This window comes from Chaetodon trifascialis, chromosome 6, assembly GCF_039877785.1.
Source record: "Chaetodon trifascialis isolate fChaTrf1 chromosome 6, fChaTrf1.hap1, whole genome shotgun sequence".
Lineage (NCBI taxonomy): Eukaryota > Metazoa > Chordata > Actinopteri > Chaetodontiformes > Chaetodontidae > Chaetodon > Chaetodon trifascialis.
The window spans coordinates 21,069,399-21,096,335 of NC_092061.1; the positions used below are offsets into that span (position 1 = coordinate 21,069,399).

The 26,937-nt window shown below is 41.6% G+C and overlaps 1 protein-coding gene across 1 annotated transcript; it reads left to right on the forward strand.

Moving 5' to 3' along the window:
- Positions 1–16,952: 16,952 nt before the first annotated feature.
- Positions 16,953–26,915, forward strand: paqr3a (progestin and adipoQ receptor family member IIIa). The gene is made up of 8 exons (XM_070963742.1): positions 16,953–17,114; positions 18,025–18,256; positions 18,714–18,876; positions 19,994–20,149; positions 22,748–22,945; positions 23,343–23,433; positions 23,756–23,939; positions 24,344–26,915. Exons 1-7 carry the CDS (start codon positions 17,054–17,056, stop codon positions 23,896–23,898), a joined length of 1,044 nt encoding a protein of 347 aa, XP_070819843.1. The 5' UTR covers positions 16,953–17,053; the 3' UTR covers positions 23,899–23,939; positions 24,344–26,915.
- Positions 26,916–26,937: the final 22 nt, after the last annotated feature.

Here is a 26,937-nt window from a genome sequence, read left to right on the forward strand (position 1 = left end):
CAGGTCTCCAAAAACCTTCACAGACTACCTGCTCAAATAAAGACTAGTTTTTAAATAAAGTTTGCGTCGACTAGCAACTCGTCGTTCTTGGACTGCTGTTTCATCTCCCAGCTACAATATTCTGCTTAAAGCCTTCAAGGATCCTCCAAAAAGCCTCCAGCCTGTCACAGACATCCACTTCCTCCTGAGGCACAAACAAACCACCCTCGCCTCCTGGAGGAGCATCTGTCTGAGCCTCCAGCCCTCAAGGACCAGGCAAGATGGTGAGAGTTGAGCAGGGAGATGCTCCATTTGCTGCCAACAGGATCCATTTTTAATGCTTGGGGGCAATTTAAAGCCCCCTTTTAATTACACATAGGTCCAAGTATACCAGGAGTCATAGACGGAGGGAACGGGAAGTGGCCTCATAGGTGCTTTGGTTCTGGTCTGGGGACCTCAGTGAGATGCTGTGGTTGACAGCTGACCTCGGCACTGTGAGTTCTTTAAGAAGTTGAGAGTCCCAGAAGTGCCAGAGTGGAGGATGACATGATCTCCACTTGTGTCTCTCAGGGACAGATACAGGACCGAACTGGCTGGAAAAGCACTTTCCTGCAGTCACAGAGGCAGAACATCTAGCATACGTCCCACCGGTGGATCGCCATGATGGGTCAGGACTGGAGACTTTAAGAGATGCTGACACAGGTGGATTTTCACCTGAAGGGATCACACTGCTGCACATAGAGCTGCTGACTGCTTAAGTTCTTAGACTAACAACTCATGCTGTTCAAAATGGAGGCAGTGATGACTGATCTGTGATGCATAACCAAACTATGAAGAGTTTAGATTATCTTTTTTAGTTGAGAGTATGCTGACTGTTTATCTTGGGTTTGTTTTGGTAAAGAAGACATGTCATCCCTGTACAATCAGGAGTACTCCAACAGGTTAGTTTTGGACATCTGTAAAGTCCGAGGACTCGAGAGATTTAAAGTTGAAGCAGCAAAGGCTGATCTTAAACTTCTCCGAATGCCCCTCCACTACCAACTGCCTGATAAATGTCTTTTAAATCCCTTGTTATCAGTTTATAAGGCAGGCCCTCTGTTGAAAAGCTGGAGCTCATGACTACCAGGGAAAAAAATATTGTCCAGTCACAATTTTTTTTTCAAATTCCCCAAATCTTTGTAAAGTTATTAGAATACTAAAACATTTTTTTCTTTTTTTAAAAAAAAATTTAGGATACTTTTTAAACACTTACATACTATGCTATAATACAGTTAAAATAATTCAGACAACGTTTAAATGTGTTGTTAAGAGAGTTATATAAAATATGCCAACAACATTTCAAGCCATAATTTGCTCAATAAAAAGTATTGTGCACTTACTTCTCCTCTTCCCGTAAAATGTGCTTGCACTGATGGATGTGCTTGCACTGATGGACGCCATTTTCCTTAATGAGAAAGAGAAAGGTACCAAAGCCCCACCCCTTCACATTTGGTATCATTGAAAAGCCCTCAATGTTCTCTGTAGATACCAAAAGGATTGAATTCAGTAGTATGCAGTGGACGGGAGATATTCGGGTTTACAAATGTCCTCCACAGAGGACAAATTTGAACTACTGGTAGTCAGGAGGTTACAACCCTGATGACATGATCCAGAACCACAGAAGACATCAAAAATGGGCTGAGCAGGACTCCTCATGACTAGAAAACTGATCTTCATGCCTGCATTTGATTGAAGGAAACTTCAGTGTTTGGAAATCACTTTCATAAAGTTTTAACATTTAATTTATTGGCTACTTCCTGGTTCAACTTACCATGCCGGCTGTAGTGGTATGCACGTTGAGTTTTTTATTGGATCAGATAACTGTCCAGACCTTTCAGGTGTTTTCACCTTTGTTTTCCCTTTCATGACATCATTCTATATGACATGGTTAATGAACATGTTTACGACTTGTTTGATCATCTGATTGCTCATGTCTCTAACCCTAATGTACTGTGACTCTGCAACGTCGCTGTGTCCCCAGACATCAGAAAATGCTAATTGTCATGAACAACAGAAAGGTTGGAAGGAAATAACCTCCAGATTGTAAAATGGCTGATTTTACCAAAAGTCGATTGAGGCCAGAGGATTCTTCAGCGTGTGAGAGCGGATGGGTTTGCTGTTGTCAAAAGTCCACTGAGTGCAGAGTCTTTCAGCAGCATTATGCTTGATGCCATACATCATCCTCTGCATTACACCGTCTCTCTGTTTGTCTGCTCCCTCCCCTCAGCCAGCTGTAGCTGAACTCTGGTCGCTGCGATGCATCACGGCCACCGTTTGATCAGCAGAGGGGTCACGGGCCGAGGTTAGCGGGGGCTCAGACCCGCTCCTCTCAGTCTCTGGCCTCTGAGAACATCGGGGCGTTTAAGACAGTGATGAAGCCTTCCCTCTGGTGGATTGGGTCACATTGTCGTGTCTGTCACTTAGCCCGGCTGACTCTCCCCTCTCTATCTCCCTCTCAGTCTGCCTGTCAGGATGGGAGATGACAGCGGGGGCCACCGGGGGATTGCTGGCTCCCGGTGAAGCTCCATTTGCTGCCCTCCGTGGAGAATCCCCCCCACCAGCTGTATTTCAAGACCGTCACACTGCTGTCACGGCAGAGACTCCGGCAACAAGGCGAGGCCTCTCCCATAAAACATCAAAAGCATCCGCTGCAATGAAAACACAAGTGAGGGGGGCCTTGTCAATCTTTACAGCTCTTCTTCTAAGTGACTGTAGCCCACCGCCACTACACACAGCTTCCACGCTATTCATTCATTTTTCATGCTGCACAGTCGGTGATCCAAAATGTGCCATCTATTCTGCAGCTGACATGTCCAGCGCCTGAGTTACAATATAATGCTGCACATAACGGAGCTGTCTGTGAAAAGTTTTATGATATGGAAATATGTTAAGAGCCTGTGTGATGAACAGACATTATGGGGCCAGGAGAAACACTAACACAAGCTCAGTGCATGCTTTGTTGTGGACATTCAAAGCCTTTTTTACATGACACTAATATTTGAGGGACGTGCTCTCATGTTGCTCTACAGGAAATACATCTTTAATTGCTGAACCAAACATTTGAAAGCCATATTTACTATTTGACATAGTAAGTGTCTGTAGCCAGTTTTAGTTGTTTTACTTTTTTTTATCCAGATTCAAAAGAGTTTACAAAACTGAATCATTAAAGCAGAATTGTTTACATATGCACAAGCTAACAGTCTTCTTTGCTTTGCTGGCATGTTGCAGTGTTTCTTGCCACTTTAACGCCACCAACTGATCAGTGCAGAAATATAAAACCGTTAACAGGACGCATCCCTGTATGCATGCGCGAGTGTGAACAAAACAGGGACTTTTCCATAAAAACAAAAACTTACAGAGTACCCTCTCGGGTGTAGTACAGTTAGGTTTTATTTGTTCAATCACTGAAAACAACTTACTGAAAGTTTATTTGGCAAGTGACCTCTGGAGGTCATTTTTTCTTAGTAAAGTTAAAAGTAGTGAAATGATGTTAAATCACCTCAAAAGTCTCATGCCTCGCCCACAGGAACATGAGCCAGTGTTCGTGTCTTTTAACCTTAAAGGTGAACAAATTGTGGCTAAATATAACCAGAAAGAAACCACATGGCTAAGAACACAAGCTCTCCATTGTCTCCCAAAGTTTTACAATTTTGCGTGTCTTCCTCTTACTGAAAAGGGTCAGATCATAAAAAATAAACTCATGTGGCTGTTTCAGAGTTTAAGGACTCGATTTGTAAGTGTGGAGACCTTCACACACAAACACACACGCACACACACACACACACACACACACACACACACACACACACACACAAACCATCACTGACAACATATATTCCTTAAGTGTTAATCCTAACCTCAAAGCTTACATGAAATGACATCTATCCTGTACTTCCATCGTGTGATGTTATTCAGTATTTAAACAGGATGTTGGGTTGAGACATAACAGTGAGATCCGTGTAACGGCAAAACCAATGAGATGCAGTTATTGAAACAAAGGCTGTTTGATTTGAAGAAGCAGAGGAACAGAATGCCTTACAAATGAATGGCGGCTCTATTGGTTGGCATCTTTGTTTGGCCGTACTTATGCCGAACAAGGGGACATTGTTCCAGCATGTTAATGTCTCCATTTGAGGGGTCTTCAAACATCATCACTGCATCAGCACCATATTCACTCATCAATAACCCTGAAGTCAAGTCTTGATCCTAAAACAGCCCCGTAAAGAAATGAGGACCATCCAGAATATCCTCTTCAAGCAAAAATGTCTTCAAAATGAAGGTCTGCAAGTCAACCCGGTGCTCATAGAGATACAAGCACACACTCACACACACACACACACATACACACCACCCCCACAGAGATGAATCCGGTATGCATTATGTCCAGACTGACACGTAAAGAGGCCCTAGATTAACTGCTCCCCCCTCCAGACTTTTTTATCCCCTCCGTTCCAGGGGCCACGCTCATTTACATAAACAGATAATACTTGATAAAAATTTCCATTAGACAAAGGTGAAATGGATCAATTTCTGCTGCCAAGATAAATCTCACGTTTTACACCGACAGGGTCATTACACAAGCCACATTTCAGGAATAATGTATTTAAAAAGTCCGCCGATAGCGGCCATTTCCCGCTTTCCAATTACCTTAAAGAAAAGCTTATTCTGTGGACAATAAAGCACATTACGGCACAATATGATACAGTCCATAAAGATCAGTGTGTTTGATGAGAGGTTAGCGAAAGCTCAGCATATTTCGGAGGGGATGTCACAACCCCGTGGTTATCGCTGACACCTCGCTGTGCTCGCCATGCAAATGTCCTATTATGCCCAGTCCAAATAGATTAAGAGGCCTGTTCAGAAATAAACAGTTTTTTACCTGATTTTTTTTCTTCTCTCTCTGAGGTGAAACTAGGGAGAGAGAAAGATGGGAGGGGAAGAAGAAGGGTTGGGTGGCTGGCTGAGGGGGGTGGGGGGTGGATTGACAGGACAGCGAGGTGATGCCAGCGGTCCGGGGCAGGGAGAGAACGGAAAAACTCATTAGTTTGCTTCCACCCCAATTCGCCGCTCTGCCTTTGACCTTGAGACATCCACTCCCCTCCGTGCCCTGCCCACTCACCCACACCGTCCACTCCCCCACCCTCACCCCCCGTCTCCTATTTTAGGTGAATCACACTGCAGGGTTTGTATGAGAGCAAGGGGGGCCGCCAGACCACGAGAGCTGGAGGAGGCTTCCTGCGCAGTGCAGAATATTTCAACCTGTTTCCCACAAAATCAACTCGTTTCTTGAATTCTCTAGAAATCGTTGTCTGTATGCTGAAGCAGAATGCTGCTGATAATACCTGAAACCAGTACATTTGCCAAGACGTTCCATTCTTGATCTCGGAAACAGCACTTGACAAAAAGGATCTTATCATACGGTCCTTGTTTTCAGCCGCGTCTCATCGCCTTCCTCAGCTGCTGGAGTTTGTCACTTGTGGATAGTGGACCTGTTATGTGACCACCTGTTATCACATGACCAGAAATCCAGGTCACGTGACCATGGCAAGACTGAGCAGACTTTATTGACTGAGACACGCTACAAGATGTGGCTGAAAGCCTCAGAAAACAAAGTAATTAGGACCCTGTGACAAGAACTGTTCTTCAAAATACTTCAATATTCTTACTGCACTGGTGGACTTTTGACTAAATGCATGAAAATTAGGCTTCAAAGAAAAATTATTTTTACATACACTGAAAAATGGATTTGAAAACTTTTTGTCTCCCTTTTTTTTGTCTTATCTTTGTGAACACCAAAAGTTATATGAAGCACATGATTAATCTCTGATCTACATTACAGAGAGAGTTGATTTGCCTGTCATAAACACACAAAGGTACAAAACTAAATCCAAAAGCACTCCGACTTCAGGTGACTGCTGTTACAGTATTAATGTCAGTGTTTCCAGACATGACAGGGAAATGAACCATTTACTCAAGTTCTGTACTTACACGAGTACAATGTTTAGATACTTTCACTTGAGAATATTAATTTGTGCAACTTTATTTTGTACTCGTAGTACGTTTAAGAAGAAAATATCCTTTTGATTCTACTAAATGAAATTGTTGTCACTACTTGTTTTGCAGATTGTGTTTTGTTTTGTTTTTTTTACATGCTAAGCTTGCAGTAAATTAACACATTATGGATTGTGAAATATTTCACCATTTTATTACCATTTTAATAACATGCTGCTTACAGGTCAATGCATCGATGCTTTTGAACAGAGTACATTTTGAGTTTTGTTAAACTGTAGTAAAATTTGACTTAAACTTGCAATTGATTCATTTTTCATGGTCACGTTCAGTTCAGTCAAAACCCGAGGTCAACTACTGTAACAGGATTCAATAAGATACTGAGAAATGTGTTGCACAACAGTGAATTCAGCTTCCTTTTTTGTTGTTTAAGTAGATCACTTTCACTTTAGATTGTTTAGTGATAGTTTACATCCACGCAGAGTCAGATATGACCACAGATTTGGAGATAATCATGGATGTGTTTGGTACAAGTGCAGCTAACATGCCTGATCTAACATGACCTCTCCTGGGGTGACAGGTTGAGGCGAACCACCCCCACTCTCTCTCTCTTTCTCTCTTCCATTCTCTCTGTCTATGTCTCTCTTTCTCTCCATTATAGAGACGAAACAACCCATCTGCTGTGAACAAAGTGTCTCTCTTTTGTTGTGGCTGACTGGCTGGAATCCCAAAATCTCCTCTCTGCCTCCGACCTGAGCATGCATACTTCACTTCTGAGGTATTCATTTTGCATTAAGATGAGCAGCAATTTTCCCCGCGTGGCAGCATGTGCTGTTGACTCACAGGGCCGAGATGCCTGCAGAGATGAGGGAGGAAACAAAAGAAATCAGCTGCAGAGATCTTTTCTGTCCCACCAACCACCTCCCCCGCCAACGCCAGGAGACATGAAACCCATTATCTTGATGGGATCAGGCAGCATCCATCTTAATACTGGACTGCATATGATGACAATGATGATCCTCAGAGCAACATGCCACCAGCTCCAGAGCTTCCTGGCGGCAGGTTTGGAGCAAATCCCATGAGAAAAATCTTAAAAAAAAAAAAAAAAACACTTACAAAAAGGCTCGTCTTGTATCTCAATCTGGCTTAATCCAACTGTGAATTATTTATCAAACCAGATCTGTCTGCTCGTGTGTCTGTCCATCCTCACATCCATTTTTCATTATCCACAGGTCCCAATCCTGTCATTTCCTTAATCATAACTTCAATTATTGCCCTGATATAATGCACTAACTTTTAATAAATCATACCAGTTGAAACAGCCCCCAGTTGGTGTGTTATTTATTATTGGCCTGATGCAGGAACCAGTTTTGGGGTCTCATACACTTAAGCTCATACAGGGAGTTGATGTCTCTATGGAAGACCCAGACAGAGATACCATAGCACCACCTGCTGCGTGTAGTGGGAAATGGAGGCTTCATTTTGCTCTCAGTCTCTGATTCATTGCTCTGCAGCTGTGAGTCTTTTGTTGTAGCCACACAGCGAAACAGCAAGTAACAACAACTGTTTTCAGTGATTCACTGTACATAAGTCACTTCGCAGCTCATTCAGACATTCGTTCTTGCTGATATGGACATTATTTGGGTGTTTTGGGGGTTATCTTACTTGCTCTTAAATGTGAAAAGGTGCAGAATAAGTCAAACTCTAAACAGAAAATAGAGAGAGTCCATGTGGCTGACCATGGAGTGTGCAGTTCAGTGTGAGTCTGACCACCTCTGTTACATGTCCTTCCCCTTCTCATCTTCATCATCTGGCAGTTCCATTCACTAAAGGCAAAAAAGTGCCAGAAAAAAAAACACAAAATAGCAAATAAAACAAATAAATCTACAGAAATGGAAAAATTCTCATTCCTCATGCTGTAGAATAGGTTGACCTGGACGGTTCAGTGCTGACTGATGGAGAAAAGAGAAGAGAAAAAACATAGATGTGGTTAAGATTATAAAAAAATTTGCATGTTTTTCATTCTCATTTCGAATTAAGCCTCATCATCCTTACTGGAAAAAGCACAAATCAAAAAGAAAAACAGAAAAATAGATCACATTTTCTTTGGAATTTTGAAATATTTGAAACGATTTAATCACACACCTAAAGAGGTGGAGAAATGAGTGAAGTGAGCAGATTAACCTTGACAAATTCATTCTGATGATGATAATATTTCTTACTACATGGCCTCATACTGTACAGTGTCTCCGCACAGATGGACAGATTAGACTCATCAGTTGGTTTATGTGAGGCAGCTCGTGTTCAGTGTGTGGCCCTCAGCCGCTCTGCCGTCGTCCACAGCAGGTACAGAGTGACCTCCACAGGACGCAAAGCGAACTGCAGCCTCCGGGAGAATTATCAGGCACGATTTCCAACAGCAGCTCATTTATTTTTACTTTTAACTTTCAGCAGCAGCAAAACCACAAGAATCAAAGAGTTAATATTGAGAAAGGATCTTGTGTATTAATGGATAAGATGGAGTGGCGCTGAATGAGGGTCTGTTAAGTTGAACAAGTTTCTCTCGTTACTTTGAAGAGATCCATCAGTTTAATTTTATACCCAAGTTAGATTTACACAGCAATTAACGTCCACAAGTTTGATAAATGAGGCTGAAGAGGCTGCTGTTTATTGCCCATACTCAGAAAGTTTGATTCTCAAACTCGTGTAATAATAGTAATATCCAAATTAATTCTCTCTTCAGCAGCTCAGTGATAAATAAGAGACATTATAAATTACTGCGGGATTTTCTCATGAATCTTCTTGTATCGTTTGACTGAATAGCTCCAGAATAAAAAAGGTTTTACTTTTCACAGTGCAGTACAGTGGTGGGTTGATACTGTGGTGATGGAGCTGACACACACTGATGTGGTGACATAGTGGAGTACATTTCTGTGACACTGGCTCACTGGTGACCTGCATATTATTGACTCCAGTGCTACATGCTAACATGCTTAGCATACACTCTTGTAGCATCTCTAGGGCTCTAAAACTGGTATCATTTTTTATTATTATATGCAGCCAATCACCTATGTTTGTAAATCATTTTGTTCATTACCGCAAAAAGTAGGATTTAAAAAAAAAAAAAATCTACTCTTAGTGCTGGAGCCACCAGAACATCGTGCATCCAAATTCTGTAAATACAACCCCCAAGTCAAAGATTGACTTGCCACCAACAATGTTTGGAAGATATTCTGACAATTGATTGTGAATTCACATTTCTTTTATTAATTAGCTGCTTGGTTGTGAACGTCTAAATGCTTTGTCAATGCCTTCTCCAAACCGTTAGCAATATAATTCTGATAGAGACTCACTTATCACTTCATTTAATTTGGTTTAATTGATTTTTGCTTAGTCTGAAAAGAAACCAAAGATATTTTTTAATCCCCTCACACCTGTGAGTAAGTGTGTGAGAACTTTGTCCAAATTGTGATCTGTGAACATATTAAGTCTAAAGAATAAATATATTTAATAATCAATGCAAGCTGTACATTGATTTTCATTTAACCTTCATTGAACCAGGTAAATCCAACAGTGAGGGACAAAAAAATACAAAATCAGACAAATGAGAACAAACTTGTTCAGAGCGACACTAAAAAACTGACTAAACAAGACTAAAGTTGACAAAACAGAGTAAATTGACAATTACCAATAAAGTCATGTACCACAGAATGTATGTTAGTCTTGATCTTGGTCTGTGTTAACAGTGTCGCCTATTTAATTTCCTTCTGCAGACTAATCCAAGTGGTAAGAAGCTCAGTGTAAAACATGAATACTTTCCATCCCTCTGCCTGAGCATCAGGGAAAGACTGCAAATACACGTCTTACGATCTGAAGGTGAGAAATCATTCAGTTTCCACATCACTCACTTACAGCACTGCTGTCAAATGTATTTGAGCTGCAGATGATGAGGCCCCAACCTGACGCAAGTTGTTTCAGGTGAGTTGTTATAAAAGGTGGAGAGGTAGATGAGGACAAGTAGCAGTCGCCAAAAAGACTTGTTTGGTTATGAAAAATACACAATTACATCATTTTTAAATCTAAATCGTCAAGAAAACCAATCTGCGTCCCATGTAACCCTGCAGAAAGAGGATAACTGAAACGCATATGCAGGTCTAATCTAGTCAGCTGTATATTGAAGGACTTATTGTCTGGAAAATAAAAAATAAAGTACCCTGCATACATATTCTTAGTGTCAAAAAGCTTACACAGTTTGTCTGAGAGATGAGGATGGGCTTACAATCTCTGATCCATTAAGGATTACCAGAAAGTTTCGTCCAGCTGCAAAAAGTGCAACACATCGCTGCAGTTGTTGCTGTTCGAAGGCTTTAATCTCATTCCCAGCAGCAGCTAAATGTCCTAAAACAACCACCCTGCCATCCTCCTTAATCCCTCCACTGTTGTAAAAATTGTTTTTGCTTTTCTTTGGGATCCCGGCGGGAATTACATGATTGAGAACCAGATGTATCTTCTAAGACAAAAAAAAAAAAAAGTAAAAGGAGAGTAGAGATTAAGACTAATGCTTTTCAATATTGTTATACAGATGAAACTTTCCAAAAAAAAAAAAAAAAAAAGTACAAGAAGACTCAGCAACAATGCCATTTCATTCCCAGAAAGAGCTCAGCGGCCCAGATGCTACGAGGATAGCCTCAAACATTTGTGCAGGAACATTTGTTGATACAACATTTCATATTTACTTCTTATTTTTTCCCAGTTAGTGATGTGATGTGGCTGCATATGGCACCCAAGCAGAAACATTAAGCTGTTGTATGAAATTTCTGGTTTCTATTTCATCTGTTAATTATTTGATTATTTATGTGGGAAATACACATTAATCAACACGGACGTTGTGGGGAACCTCAGTGTAAATGCTGCAGGTCAGCTCCCAACAAACAAATAAATGTTCAGAAACAATAAAATTAATCTGAAGAAATGTTTTTTGTCCAGATATGAATATTTCTGAACTATTTTTTACATTGCTAACATTCAGACATAAACTCACTCTGTGCTTTATATTTTGCACATATAACAGCCAAAGGGACATGAATCTTGGATTTTAAACAGTTTACTGTCTTTGTAACATCATTTGCATGCATTTGATGAGGCTCTGTGGGCCTTTTCTTCACACAGGTACCACTTTATAAAAGCAGACGCTGATTGGACAAACACACGTTGGTTTGGATGTCCAATTTTCTATATGGAAAAACATGTAAGCCGCAATTTCACCTACACTTTGTGAGAGAAGCAAAAGGCCTCACGGTTACAGATTCAGGGTTAGATGTTTGGGGAGGCGGTGTGTCACATCGTCATTCACATCATCCACCAAAATACATCTGAAGCCACGGTAGAAAAAGCACTCAGCCAGCTGTACAGGCTTCCTTGATCAGTTTTAATTTGAAGTAGTTTGTCTCTTCTTTTCACCATCAGTGCTGTTTTCTCTTCACAGTCATGTTTCAAAACCACCTGACGGAGGAATCTGTCACAAATTCTCTCCTTTTTCTGATGGATCAGCGCAGTCATGCCTTTAAGAAAAAATATTGCTCACCATCTGTTTCATGGATGAGCCATCAGAGCTCTATGAGAACTTTATGAAGGGGCTCCACAGGGAGTCTAACTCAGCTCCATCATAGATATGATCAGAAGAAAACTACAGGATTCCTCCCCTTGGAGCATTCATTTTGTGATTTTGGTCTTGACGTCTCAGTTACATTAAACTGTTGTTTCAACAGCATGCTATGACTCAGTGTCTATATAAAACAGGTCCTAACCACATGCTGAAATATAGACACTGAAATGCTGTCATGCCTAATCTAAAAACATACTCTGAATTACAAATCATTGCTTTCTGTATGACTTTGAATATAAATACTACACTTAGCGTCCGCAGTCTGCAGCAGAGATAAAGCAGATTTTGAATGATGTTTGGTAGCTTCCTCATTCTTTCTCAGGTTGGTTCTTTTCAGGAACATGTAAACAGGCCATTTTTCACACTCTGTAGCAGCCTGACTTCACCCCCTGCTCTGTGGGAAGAGCAAAGAGCTGTCCCCAGCACTTTGTGTCAAGGCCTGGAGCACGGTCAGCCAGAGACATCCAGACGTCCTCGATGTGAAGAGAAGAGAATGGGAGAGGAAGAGGAACTCTGTGTGACACCGAGGGGGGAGAGCAGGAGGAGGGGGGAGGAAAAGGCGAGGCCGCATCAGACGACTGCCGAGCTGCATCCAAGTGTCAGTGTCCCAAAATAGTGGCGAGCAACGACCAGACTGAAGACACCAAACAAACAACAGCTCTCAGATCAAGTAAACATCGGCTAACACACAAGACAGGACAAACTGTGAAGCCTCCCTCTGTCTTCCGGTCTCGTTAATCAGAGCTGTGGAGAAAGCGATCGGAGGGGACACCCGTCCTATTAGAGGAGGCTGCAGCCGTCTCTCCCCTCCTCTGACCGAGGTCCTCACAAACACTTTGCCTTCGATAAAATGTTGACAAGCTCCCTCTGTGTGGTGCTGTGTGGACACAGAGGACAGAGTCTCGTCTCCAGCAGATGTCTTGTGGCGCCGACTATAAATAAAGCCAATGAGACCAGCCGGCCGCTGACGAGCACAAGCCGCCGCAAGGCCGTGTTAGCTTTGCAAAGGGCCTGTCTAGTCTTGGCACGGCAGGCGGGCTAACATTTGGCGGGCCCTGCGTTGAAGCCTGTGATGCCTGTGAGCTTTGTGTTCAGGGTTTGAGAGGAAAATGAAGATTCTAGCCCTTAGATTGGAGGTTTAACACAGTTGTTTACCATATAGGGGCGAGTGGGAGAGGAAATGGTGGAAGCTGAGGTGCACAAAAGGAGCTTGGTAGCGAGGCGCCTGAGGAAACAAAAACATGGATGCAGAGGAAAACATGTCATGCATTGTTAATTCCTCCTCTGTGCAGTAACATGTAGTTAATTTAGCATGCGTTTAACATCAGTGAGAAGAAGTATAACATCCAATGCATTTATCATAATGTAATGTGCCATGAAATGCGGTGCAACAGTCAGAGAGGAGCACACCAGTGTAGCCTTGTATGTCATTGATGACCCTGACAATCCCAAAGGACATTGGTAGCCTGGGGGCCTGTCTGCCTCTATTTAAACCAGTTTAACAGCGCCTTGTTTGGAAAGGAGAGACTTTCACTTGCCAAGATGTGTAGGCACCCTCAATTAAGATGTAATGCAGTGCCATTTTATTGCACATTTCAGTATAGGATGCATCTACAGTTAACGCTTCAGGAAAGAAATATCAGTATGCAGTATCTCTGCAATAAGCATCACAAATGTGATATTTCAACACTGATGAAATGGCAGATACACAAATCACCTCTTGCTTTTAGAAGAAACATAGTTTAAGAGAGTATAAGATTTAATTTCATGTTCCACGACACGAGTGCACAATTACATTGTGGCACATTTTTCTACGTTAAGTCTGACAGAAAAATAGAGCGCAGAAATCAAAGACAAAGATTCATAAAAAAAGGGCAGACAACAGATTGTCGGAGTGAATCAATGAGGAGTCAGGAAGAAAGTGGCGGGGCGGGAGAGGGGAGTCGTCCATCGGAGTCCACAGACTTAAGCGTATGTAAGGGGCATGTCCTCTATCAGGAATGTACCAGGGTCTGATTGAATGCCCTTTTTGGATGAACAGCTGGAGTGACGCCTATAATCCACTGCACTATCCTAAAAAACACAACCCAAAAACCATGAAACTTCCTAAAACTCAACCATTGCTGACCTTTGTGTAAAATAACAGGCTAGAGGAGATGCTGATTGGACCTTGTAACTGATTGTGGTTTTGGTGGATTTCACACAGTGTGTCATTTCTTGTGTCTGTCTGAATCTGTTGTTTTTTTTGTTTTTTCGAAAGGGCGGCTTAAACCACTGATTGTTGAAGCTAGTGTTTAAGCACTGTAAGCCGCACTTCCTATAATGGCCACTACATGCTGCCACCAAGAGAACTTAGATGGAATTGAATTCAATGAAAAAACCTCCATCTTCTCTCTCTGAATAAGTCATTTTAGAAAGTGCTTATTCCCTTTCTGGCTGAGAGTTAGATGAGAAGATCAATACTCACTATGTTAACATTTGAGCTGGAGCCAGGTGGCTTTAGCTTAGCATAAAGCATTGTAGCAGGGGTAAACAGCTAGCCTGGCTCTATCCCAAGTTCAAAAATGCACGTACCAACATCTAAACATGACAAATAAACGTGTTTCATTTGTCTCTTTAGTGCACAGACAGAAATGTAAAAACTGTTTTGCAGTTTTACAGGATTTACAGGATGCAGTCACTTTCCAGAATCTTGTCATCGTGGTGGTAACCAGCGAATATGCTGCACAGAAGTACTGGGAAGATGGTTAAACTGATAAACTGGAAGTGAAACAAGTTCCATTTCAATAAGTGTCATTTCAGTGTTTCTGATTATGCACAGATTAAATAAACAAGATACGATGCATCGATTAAGGCGCTTGCAGATAGCGAGCTCCTGGCTACAGCTCTGATCCTGCACCACAGGCTGCTGCTCCACCAGGTAAAACTGCATGATGAAGCTAAATAGAGCAGCTTTTAGAGAGGTTTAGAGATGCTGGTACTGCAGGTGTATGTTTGATCTGCTTGGCTGTGGCTTCATACTGAATGCAAAGATATGAGAGTGGTATTGATCTTTACCATTACTCCAGGTGAATAGGCATACTTTCCAAATGTTGAACAATTCCTTTAAATACAGAATCAAGAAATTATTTCCATGAAGACATTAAGGTTTTAATATTTAAAGGAAAATTCCATTTCAATACAATCTGGGTTTTCATTTCTTAGGTGTGGCACTCATTCTGAATAAGGCTGTAATCCCTGAAAACATCCATCACAGTTTACAGGCTGCTGTCTTGATTCAACATAAATGTTTCCTGTGCAATGAGGGATTATTATCAACATTTAGGGTGCTCATTTTTGGATTCATGTCCAAAAATATGGTTCAGCATTTGGCTTATTTACAAAACTGTCTGATCTTCTGTTCATATTGCTGGACCCACTAGACTTTATTGTAATGATGTCCTCATCGTGACATTGTCGACCACAAAGACAATCGTGGTTGCTGCTTCTTTCTTCCATCGCTCAGAATTTGATTTTTGGCCTCTGGTTACCTGAAAAAGATGGCAGCAAAAAACAGCTGAAGTCAGTGTGTAACAAAGTGGAAAAATGGTTACAGCGGTTTCAAAATTAGGGGAAAAGAAAGTAGAAGGAAAAGACCTGTTTTAAATTTTCCTCCACGAGTTGCAGGTTTTCAGCTTCTTTTACTACCAAAATCATTTGTAGCAAATCACTGCCAACTGCAAGCCTACAAAATCAATTAATAACTGAGCAGCGACTGCAGCAGCAGGAGACTGCCGTTGTTTGCCCTTCCGTGCACGAGCTACTATCTTAACTTGGCAGCTGACGCTCTGCCAGAGTGGATGTGCTGAGAGGTGTATTAGAAGCGATAATGAAGAACACACTTCCAGTTGAGAATGAGGCAATTAAAGTGGGGTGTAAACAGCGGAGGGAGTGTGACTTCCCTCCTGAGGGAATCCTCCAACATCTCTCACACCTGAGAGGTCTGTGGCGAACGCTCGCCCTGATGAGGATTCCTGATGACAGTTAGTGACAGGAGGATGTAACACAGTGGCACAATGCAGCAGGATGACAGCCAGGAGACGGAGAGCTGAGAATAGTCTACATTTAACATGGCTCACACCATGACTGCATATCCCAGCACACTTTTAGGTTTCATATTTTATAAAGGATGAGAACCTCAAAGAAGCCTACAGGGCTAAACACTGGACATTATATGGCTGTTAGTGCTCCTAGTGATGAGTAAGATGCAATTAGTAATTAGTGGAGTGCCCCTTTAAAGTATTAAAACACAAGACTAAATTGATCTGGGAGTGACCTGGTAGTCTGAGATTTTAAACTATGGGATTGACCCTGGTTCAAACCTGGACAGGCACCTTTTGCTGATTCTCCCCCTCAGTTTTTGACTGTATACTGTCTAAAAAATGCAAGAATGGTGGATAAACATTTGAGTAACACAACATGTAAGACAATCTGGAAAAAGGTTATAGGTCAGAAACGTTGCACCTTTAATATTAAAAACAATAATGCTGTGTACTACTGTTGCACTTTTCACCACAGCGGTGAGAACAAGCAAGTTAAAGGAACATGGCATAAAGCAGCGGTCGCCTTTTTGCGCCAGGGACCGGTTTTACATAGAGCAATAATTTGCCTCTGACTGACTCTGATCAATAAAATATTTTTTGTTCAGTCTGTCTGTGCGGCCCAGTACCAAAGACCCCGGTGGTTGGGGACCGCTGCGCTAACGCACTATTTACCGGCAAAGTCCCGGGAAAGTTCCGGGTAGGTACCGGGTCGGATCCCAGGACAGAGGCTGAAAAACTGATTCATGACTTTAATTCAAGCTGACTCGACCCAGCTGTTATCATTATAATTAGTTATAATGTGTGTGTGTGTGTGTGTGTGTGTGTGTGTGTGTGTGTGTGTGTGTGTGTGTGTGTGTGTGTGTGTGTGTGTGTGCTGGGTACAGATCCCGGTTTGTTGATATTATTATTATTCATTCAATACATTTTATCTGAGAAAAAGTAGAGTCTGAAAGTTCATTCTCACTCTTTTAAACTGTAGTTAAATAAATAAAATCGCATCTCCGTTTAAGAACTTTGTCAAACTCGTTTAACAGCACGGTCTTCGGTCGTTTGCTCAGTCGGCCTGAAAAAAAAACAAAAAAAAAAAACGAACAAAATATGTCTGGCCCGTTACCTTGCATGGTCAGGTATGTCTGTTCTTTTTACTCAGGCAGTCCTTGGGCACAGTAGAGAGGTCCAGAATTGATGACGTATCTGGTGATTTGGAAGATGTTGTAGCCGAAACTTGAATACTACTGCGTTGTATTGTTTTTATATTAATATCAGTATATGTTTACAGATGCGAAGTGCGTATTACAAACCCCAAAATGGCACAAACTGCACATACACCAAGTTGAAAGGTGAGTTTGTCGTTTCTTGGCCCTAAATAAAGTAGCATGTTAGCTAGCCTCTGGTAGCCTGTTCAGGCAGACTCGAGCTGTAATTAGCCACTGGCTGCGAAACCGCTTTGAAAATTCTGTTATTTTAAGATTGACTTGGTTAAAGATAGTTTTATGTAAATAGTAAGACTTAACGTAAAATAGTTTATAGTTCAGTTGGTTGTTTGGGTCTTGCCGGCTTAAAACAATGTGCTTGCTTGTTTGTCAACAAAATCACACTTCAATGATTTGTAAAACAATGCCCACCGCAGCCCTGCAGTTCAACATTACCCGCTAATATAACATTTGCTGAATCGGTCGGGAAAGACTGGGAATAAGATCGTTTGTAGAAATGTAAACGTTATCGATTAGTGTTGTTTGGTGTACACAGTGCTTGTTGAGGTAAACTTTGGATCCTGAGGCTTCTTTAAAAACTTTTGAACTGTGTTCAGGGGACATGTGTTAGGACACAAAGTCGAAAATTGCCGCATTACTGAACGGAGTTTGGTATTAATTAAGCTGAATTTAGTTAATGCAGGTAACATGAGATTACATGCAAGATAAATCGGTGGCTGCACCTTTACAGCGGCCCGCTAATGTTAGCTACCAGTTATTACCACGCCTAGTTTTGTTTTTGTTTGGTTTTTTTTAAATACAGATAATCTGGATATATTGAGATATTTAGAGAAAACTAGGTTTCGCCTGATGTGAATTATTGCTATGTTCCTCACTGGGGGTCACTGTTGGGTCACTTACACCTTATACCTGCTCCACTGGACAGTGGTGTGACATATTAGCTGGTACAAACTTACAAACCACAGCCATCGTGCCTATATAATAAGACGTGTGAGGTAAGATGAAGCCTTAAATGGGTCTGACTTATTGTTCACAGCTTCAGGTCTGACTAAAGCACAGTCCTCGGGCTCAGCCATGCCTCAGAAACTCCAGAAGAGCACCCAGCCTTCTCACTACATTGAGCTGGGAGGTTATCAGTATTGGCCCGTGCTGGTGCCCCGAGGTATCAGACTGTACACCTACGAGCAGATCCCACTGTTTCTGAGGGAGAACCCCTACATCACAGATGGATACAGAGCCTACCTGCCCTCCAGGCTGTGCATCAAAAGGTGAGAAGCAGAGGACAGAACAGGGGATCAGCAGGATTTCAGTATGTAAAACAGAGACATACTGAAGACAGTCAAATCCTAGTCCAAGCCTGCATCAACGTGGCTACAGTGATGAATAGTCTTGTTGTGTGATAATGTTTGTGATTAGCTGTAGGTTATTATTTATAGTACTTTATTATTTATCTTGACCGCTCTTCAGGGAGGCCGGAGTGCAGAGTCAAATCCAGAGGTCAGATCAGGGATTTTTTTTTTTAAATTAGCTGTTGCATATTTCACGCTAAGGGCTTTATTGCATTTATATATTTATATATATATATATATATATATATATATATATATATATATATATATATATATATATATATATATATATATATATATTTTTTTTTTTTTTTTTTTTTTTTTTTATTTAAATGAGCATTTTCGTCTTCTAAATCCTTGTAAATCCTCTGTGCAGCCTCTTCATTTTGTCCAATGAGACAGTGAATATCTGGAGCCATCTGTTGGGCTTCCTGCTCTTCTTCTTTGTCGGGGTGTACAACATGGCTTCAGTGCTGCCGGCCGTCGGTGCTTCCAGAGAGGACTACGTCATCTACTCCATCGGACTCTTCTGCTTCCAGGTACAGGACCAAGTTTCCCATCTTACTTCAGCTGCGACAGTTGGTAGAAATGTCTGGTTAGGATGTCGTCCTACATCCTGACTAGTTGGTGGGTTGTTAAACCCATTAGTAGATTACTTAGCTGATATTACAGTGAGGCTGTGCTGTGGTTGAGACTAAAGCTGGCATGCATAAGGTTTTTTGTTTTTTTACTTCATGGAGTGTTGATAAATCCCTCTGCGTGGTGGACTATTTTAAAATGCAACAGCTCAGTAATAGTGCCTCTCCTTAGGCAGCAGCACTCAGACGTTGATCATCTTGTCGGGTTCGATCTGTTCATTTAGCGCTGCCTCTAAAGTAGTTGTCAACATAGAGAAAAGAAACCCGGAGTGGCTGAGCCTGTGGTGTCACATCAGGTCGATAGTTTAGCTTTTCCCAGTGCTGTAGGATTGAACACAACTACCATCTTTGATGTCATTAATACACATTAAACTTAAAGCATCTCACCTCTGGAAACGGTGTGGAAAGTTGCACATTAAAGATTTATTAAAGATCTAATGACAAAGCATGAACTCATACAAGGTCACTTTTTGGGAACAGATTCTAACAATTTGTTGCTCAATGATGCTCAATAAAAATGAATAAACATTAATTGCAAAATATATGTTTCTGTCATCCTTATGTGTAGTGAGGTTCACCTCAGCAGGGCCTATCTTACATTATGTTATGCATTCCAGGCTGCATTACACGGTTTCTCCTTGTGTTGAGCAGTGTGGTGATTTAAAACTAGCCAAATATCTTGGAAACTGAATATGTGGCAATTGCATGGTGTTACCTTAATCTGAGTGGCTACAGAAGGACATTAGACCTGATCCAAAATATTGGCAGTTATTGTCAACAAATACAAAAATAATCAGTCCAGCATTTGGCTGGACTAAGCTTGACAACAAGAGTCTTCAAGTCCAATAAAAAAAGAAGTCTATTAAAAAGGCTGAATTCTGAGATGAAATGGTGAGGACACCTCTTGTTAAATCATAAATATTTTTCTACTTGTTATCTTGGTGTGCGTATCACATCCTTTGCTGTGATAATGCCTGACTCTCCCCTTGCTGTTTCCTCTGGATCTTTCCATCTTCAGCTGTGTATGCTGTGTTCGGTCGGTTATCATCTGTTCTGTTGCCACCGCTCGGAGAAGACAAGCCGCCGCTGGATGGCGCTGGACTACGCCGGGGTTTCCATCGGCATTTTGGGCTGCTATGTCCCCGGAGTCTTCTACACCTTCTACTGCAATAATGTAAGTTCATCTTCAGCCTGCAGGTCACTTCTCTGATTTGTTTCCAGTATCTGCATGCCAGTGTAGGGACTTTATGTATTATTTATCTATTTGTTTGTTTTATTTGATAGACACAGGTCACGTCACATCAGAAAACACTTTATTAATCTCACACAGGGAAAATTGAGGTTTCTCATCAGCAATAATAGATGCATAGTGTAAGTAAATAACTGTTGCTGAAGCAGCAAATTCCAAAACATTCAGGACATCTTGAAATTTAAGAGCTGTTATTTTAGTTACTGTTGCATCAGTCTCATCCGTGCTTGTCGACATTGTTCTGTTGTTATTTTGCATGGGTGTAGTTGAGTTGCCAGCAAGCTCTGCAGTAAGACGACATTGACTTTGTTGATCCCTCCTTCGAAGCTCTGACTGGTCAGTTCTTTCTCCAGTTGGAGAAACTGCTGCCTGTGAGCACAACACACTGAGATGTGTACAGTGATTTAGATGTCTGGAATCAGACTGCCGCTTATTTGGTGTTTCTGAGGCTTTGAGACACATTGTGCAGACTTCCTCTGTGGACGGAGTGTGTGGCGAGAGCTTTGGAAACACAGAGTCAGTGGACCCTTTGATGAGAATAAGTTTGTCAGACTGCTGTTTCCTGGATCAAGAATGAACTTTAAATGACAAAATTAGGATTTAGAGTTGTCTGATCAGAGAATATGTTAACAAGATTGTGGATCTGACCTGTTTTTTTGGTACCCAACAGTTTTTGATACAGATCAGACACATTTCACTTGGTACCAAAGAAGTGTTGCCCTATTTGCTTCATTGGTAATCAGAGAATCAAGGATCATTTTATCATTGCACTCGTTGCTCCTTCAGGCACATTATAGGTAATGTAAAGATGCTTCTGTGAGCTTCACTGCACTTATCGCTGTTTTAACGTCTAACCACAGTCCTCCCTGGAGACTTTTAGCTCAAATCCTCGGCCCGAGAAGCAGTAATTGAATAAAGCTGAAGTAGAGCCCACAGTCTGGCTCTGCTGATTGACTCATTGTTCCTGGTGAATAAGCAACACGACACCTTTGCTGCGCTCGCCGTTTGGAAAACAGCCTCTGATGACACAAGCCTGTTCAGTTCCTTATTCCAGCCGCCCACCACCGTGTTATTTTTTTTCCTTTCCTTGTTGCTTCTCTTTTCATTTTCTGTGATTTATTTATTTATTTTTTTTACTCCTGAAGTATTTGGCTGTGCTCCTTACTGTTCGCTTTCCCCCGCATATTGGAAGCGCCGGGTTATTTTGCCCCCAGAACGCAGCTGAAATCTGCTCCAGCCCAAACCAGATGGCTGCGTTCACGGAGCGGTCCGTCACTCCTGTTCCCCACCATATGACGTTCGCAAGTCTGGGAGCTGTCTCAGCGAAGGGGCCCCCCGTCCTTGCCAAGACTAGGGCTCCGCTTCTGGGTGGCTCCACTCCGATGGCAAGCCAAGTCCCTAAAGAAAAACTGATTTTTATATTTAGCCATTCAAACTCTTGTCTCGTCAGAGTCTTTTAGATGCAGATTTGGAGGAGAGAACATGGTGTCTGTTAGGAGAAGAGCTTAAAAAAATTGGCTGGAGCCGAGCGGGGCCTTGTTCCTGGTGCAAATTTATTCACTGTGAAATTCAGCAGGACTCGTTACATGAGGACGTGTGACTGGACGGAGGCCTGCATCCACACAAATGGACAGAAGGGACTGAGACGAGGCTGTCCAGACTGTGCACAGTTACTTATAGAAGTTTAAGTCACAGCGAGCGCCGTGGCTGCGATCAGTTGGAGACTGTTTTTAGCACATGTGTAGATCTTCAGTGTTTTATCGAGGAGGTTAGTTATATCATCGTATGCGAATGAAATGAACCCATACATGAAATGGAACAAATCAGACAACATTAGGTGTCAAGAAGAAAAGAAAGTGGGAGAAACTGACAAACAAACAAATCCTCAGGGGAAAGAAAGGAGTTTATGGCCTCAGCAGTTATTTTTAGTCTTTATTCATCTTTCTTATTTTTTCAGTTAATCATTATATATGTTATATGTGTAATATTATATATATTATGCCATAGTGAACATTTCAATTGCCTTAAAATCATCCTGTTGATCCTTTATCTCCTCCTGCTGCCCTTTATCTGCTTTTAATGCATTAACTGTCTCACACTGCTGAACAGCTCTGTTTTTAAGCCTCCATGCTGGTGACTGTCGTGATCAGAGACATTCTGAGTTTGACTTGTCCTTCCGTCCGTCTTATTCTTTTGAACGTGATATCTCAGAAACGCCTTCAGCGAATTTCTTCAAATTTGGCAGAAACATCCACTTGGACTCAAAGATGGACGGATTAGATTTTGGTGGTCAAATCGCAGAGATTTGTCTTGAAATGCCCTGACTGTATGGGGAATGTGAGAAGCGTGTGTGTGTGTGTGTGTGTGTGTGTGTGTGTGTGTGTGTGTGTGTGTGTGTGTGTGTGTGTGTGTGTGTGTGTGTGTGTGTGTGTGTGTGTGTGTGTGTGTGTGTGTGTGTGTGTGTGCTACCTGTGAATAGGGAGGGAGTGTGTGGTTTAACCTCTGACCTTCCTGTCTCTGCAGTACTGGCGGCAGGTGTACCTGGTGACGGTCCTGGCCATGATCCTGGCTGTCTTCTTCGCTCAGATCCACCCTCATTACCTCAGCAAGCAGTGGAAGCAGCTGCGCTCGCTCATCTTCTGCTCGGTGGCCGGATACGGCCTCATCCCCACCGTCCACTGGATCTGCATCACCGGAGGCTTCTCCTCGGAGCTCGTCCAGGTGAGCACGCTCGCAGCGGTGACACAGTGTTCGCTGTGTGAAGCTTTTAATATGGAAACCCAAGTTCATCTACAAGCTGAAATCGTAGAGGAAAATGTGCATTCATTCAATAACTGTAATAATATCTGTGCAGTTTTCTTCTCAGATGTACCGACAGTCGGTCTCTGAAAGCATCTGTTGCTGATAAATCGACTCAGACAACATGCCCCTCTAATAACTGTCTTTGTTATTTATACTCAAAATTCATGTAGCAGAGATAGAAGTTGATGTTTTGATAGTGTTTTGTTGCATCAGTTGATATTTGTTGATATATCAGTTGAGCTGCTGAGCTGTTGGTATTTTGTAGCTGCTGCTCATTTTGTAAACACATCGGTTAAATAAATCTTCTTCCCTGCAGGCCTTTGTTCCTCGCGTCCTGGGCATGTACTTCATCGCTGCACTGGCTCTCATTTTCTATGTTTCAAAAGTTCCTGAACGCTACTTCCCAGGTGAGACACTTTTTCCATTTCCTCTCTCGTCCAGAGCAACTTCTCTCAGTCGCTCTGTTCTTCACTCACAGCGTGGAACGACTTAGAGCTCTATAGCTGATCAGAAATGACCAATATTGTAATACTAAGCAGTGGAATGGTTCCAGTTTTATTTTTGGAGGGGAAGGCGTCTCAAACAGCTGTGAGTTTGATCAACAGTGTTTAAAGATGAAATGTTTTTACGTACAGTGCAGACTATTATATTCTACATCGCTAATGATCTTTCAGTGACTCTGGTTTTATCTCTGTGCTGCTGCTGCTGCTGCTGCTGCTGCTGCTGCAGGTCAGCTGAACTACCTGGGCTCCAGTCACCAGGTGTGGCACCTGCTGCTGGTGCTGATGTTTTACTGGTGGCACCAGTCATCCTGCTTCATCATGGCGTACAGGCACAGCCAGCCCTGCCCCGACGCCCCCCAACACACCTAGGACGCTGCTCTGCACGCTGGGATCCTTGACTCCGCTAAACTGTAAGCTTTACGTTAAAGCTATGAGAAGATATTTTAGACTGTCCTTAGTCCCACAATAGTCTAGACATATAATAGTTTGATTTCTTAGAGATCTTCCATGACTGCAAAAAACATTTCAGAGAGAAAAATATGACAATTAGTAGATGAACGGTGATGTTTCCTGTCTCACTTTGTGTCCTACCACTTGTGTTCATCAGGAAGCAACAGGAACAGGAAGCAAAATCTCCGTACAAATACTAAAGTTTTTAGCTTTGGTATCGTTGTACTGGTTCTCATTCACAGTGATCCTCACTGAATTAGGCCCCAGTTGTTTTCTTACATGAGGTTTGTTTTGCAGTCTGAGTAATGATCATTGTATTCCTTCAGTCTCTCATTGTTTAAACTGTTTTTCTTGCTGTCTTTAGGCTAGTGACTGGCTGCAGTGTATTCCAGCATGCACAGATGGAAAGCAGGGAGACTCCATGGACAAGCTTTCAGTCCATCTCAGTGTCACCGCAGATGGACACAGTCTCACCTGCAAGTGTCTTCAGTCTACCTGACCTGTGAGTCTCTGTAAAGGAGAGTCAGACCTGTGACCTCCAGGGTGCGAGGTGACACATGTCGAGTGTTAACATGAAACGGGACCTCTAGGTTGATCATATGTAGACAGTCACAGTGGCTGAAACTAATGTTTTTTCACAAACAAAACACAGAAACTGTGCAAACGACTATCTCCAGAATTCAACTGCTCTCAGATCTACATAACTTTAAAAGATGCAGCTGCAGAAAAGACGACTCAAATCATCTCGTCTGGTCAAGTAGCATTTTCTTTTTTATAAAGAGATCACGTTTCTGTAAGTGCCTGTAAATGAAACATCATGTATTCAAGTTGTTTTCCCTCTAGAATCCCCCAGGTTACAGCTGATTCACTTCTTTTTAAAGGTTTCTTAGCCAGCCATTGTTGAACATAGTTCCAGTTTACGATAACACTCCTTCTTTGAAAAGTAGGTTAACTGCCTTCATGCTTCCTCCAGTAAATAATCAAGTCAAATGACCTTAAAAGGGAAAATGAAATGTTTTAGATGTCTCTGCACGGTTCCTAAAAGTATGCATGTGTTTTCAACAACAACACCTGCTGAGCCCGATCATTTCTGCTTTTATTTCCAAACTATTAAAAGTTGTTTGTGGTGAAAATATGAAGTACTTGAAAACTAGCAAAAATGTACCATTATCATTCAACACACTCCATGTTTAGATAGAAAAACCAAAGAGTCAGAGCCACTGCTGCTTGAGCAAAGCACAACATGTTCTCTTCATCAGTTTCCTATTAGATCTGTGTGTCCTTTAGCATGTGCAGTGTTGGTGTTTCTGTCTGATACTGCCGAGTGACACAAGCAGCAGGTCCCACAGGGGGAAAGGTACTTACACTAAATACAGGTAGGGAAAAGTCTCGTGAACTCTAGATGTGTTTGTGTCTCATGCTACAGGACTGAGTTTTGCTTACATTTTTTTTATGTTGACTTGTGTTCAAACTTATTTCAGAGCTAAACTAATTTATTACTGTGCAGAATCCCTGATTACCTACTAGAGAAAGCCATTGTTATTATTGTAACTTAGTATTATTTTCCAGCACTGACCAGTGAAAGTTGAGGCTTATGAAAATGGTGATTGGTGAATTTTTGGGTGTTCAGGAGCAGCTTGGCCTCTAGGGGCTGCTAGTGAGACTTTTAGGCCTTAAAATGTGTCCCAATTCAAAAATTTTAACTTCTGATGTCCACACAGTTCAGTGATGCTGGCAGAGCTTTACTTAGCAGCTTGTACAAAAAGTACATTCATTTCCTGTCCGCTACAAGATACGTGCACGCAGCTGAACAGTAGACAAAATAATGTTTCCCACAGAAGTCAGAGTGTGCAGACATTTCAGTCGCCTGTGTGGATCTGTGCTGTGGCTCTGCGGCACCCACACTACAGTAAAAAAGAAGTCTCAGTGTGTATTAACAGAAAGTGGACTATAAACAAACTTAGAGCTTCTGTCTGTTTGAATTTCCTTAGATTTACCACATCCTGTTTTGTACTGATCTTTTTTTTTTTTAAACAGATATAGGAACCTGTCTGTTTTAAGTGTACCCATCAGTTTTGTTTTTAAGGATTCAAGCACTGATTTGACATTTTTAAAATGTGCATGCATTTAAGTTCATATTCAAATACATTTTTCTCTATACTGTGCAGTCCTGTTATCAACTGTAGATTCAGATGAGTTACCGCTTTGCTTTTTCTCTCAATGTACATCAGAATAGTTACATTCATTTTGGGGTGTTTTTTTTTTTTATAATTTGTTTTTGGAAACAGCCTTTTCTGCCAGAACTGCAGAGAGAGATAGTGGGGGTTTTTTGTTTGTTTTTTTTAGACATAATAACCCACAGTATTTTCTCCAGCTCATTTAGGGTGATGTGCAATGGTAAAGGTCAGCTGTTGTTTTGTATTTTAATGTCTTCATTCCAAAATGCAGCACATCCAAGCTAGAAAGAAATCTTTACTCAGTTTCAAAAATACAGATGCTTAAATTGTCTCAAATGTTTGCTTTGTAAGCAAGAGTCTTAACACTTAAAACACTGATGATGTCCCATTAGCACTTGTTTGTCATCTCTGAGTTACAGTAGCTGTCCAGTCCAATGGTTGTGGTCTCATTTTGGAATGAACGTCTTTTTTTTGGTCTAATATTTATTGTTTGTATGTTTTACACTCAGACAGATGTTCTCCATTGTTAAGATTTCAGATTCTTTTTGTTGTTCTGTATTTAAATTATTCATTATGAGCCTGCTATCTACTGTTTGTAATAGTTTGTCTAAAACATTTTCTCTTTGATAAGCTCTGAGAGACATCAGCTGTGTGTCTAAGACTCGATTTGTAACAGTGGAAATTTTGTATCTTGACTTTTCATACCTGAGCAATCAAACTGTTGAACTTGACTTTAAATAAAATCAACCATGTTCAAAAGTGCTTTGTTCCACTGAACAGC

Coding starts and splice junctions, on each gene's coding strand:
- paqr3a (XM_070963742.1), top strand. CDS start 17,054: ATGCGAAGTGCGTATTACAAACCCCAAAATGGCACAAACTGCACATAC. Junction 18,877..19,993: donor TCGGACTCTTCTGCTTCCAG/GTACAGGACCAA, acceptor TTCCATCTTCAG/CTGTGTATGCTGTGTTCGGT. Junction 20,150..22,747: donor ACACCTTCTACTGCAATAAT/GTAAGTTCATCT, acceptor CTGTCTCTGCAG/TACTGGCGGCAGGTGTACCT.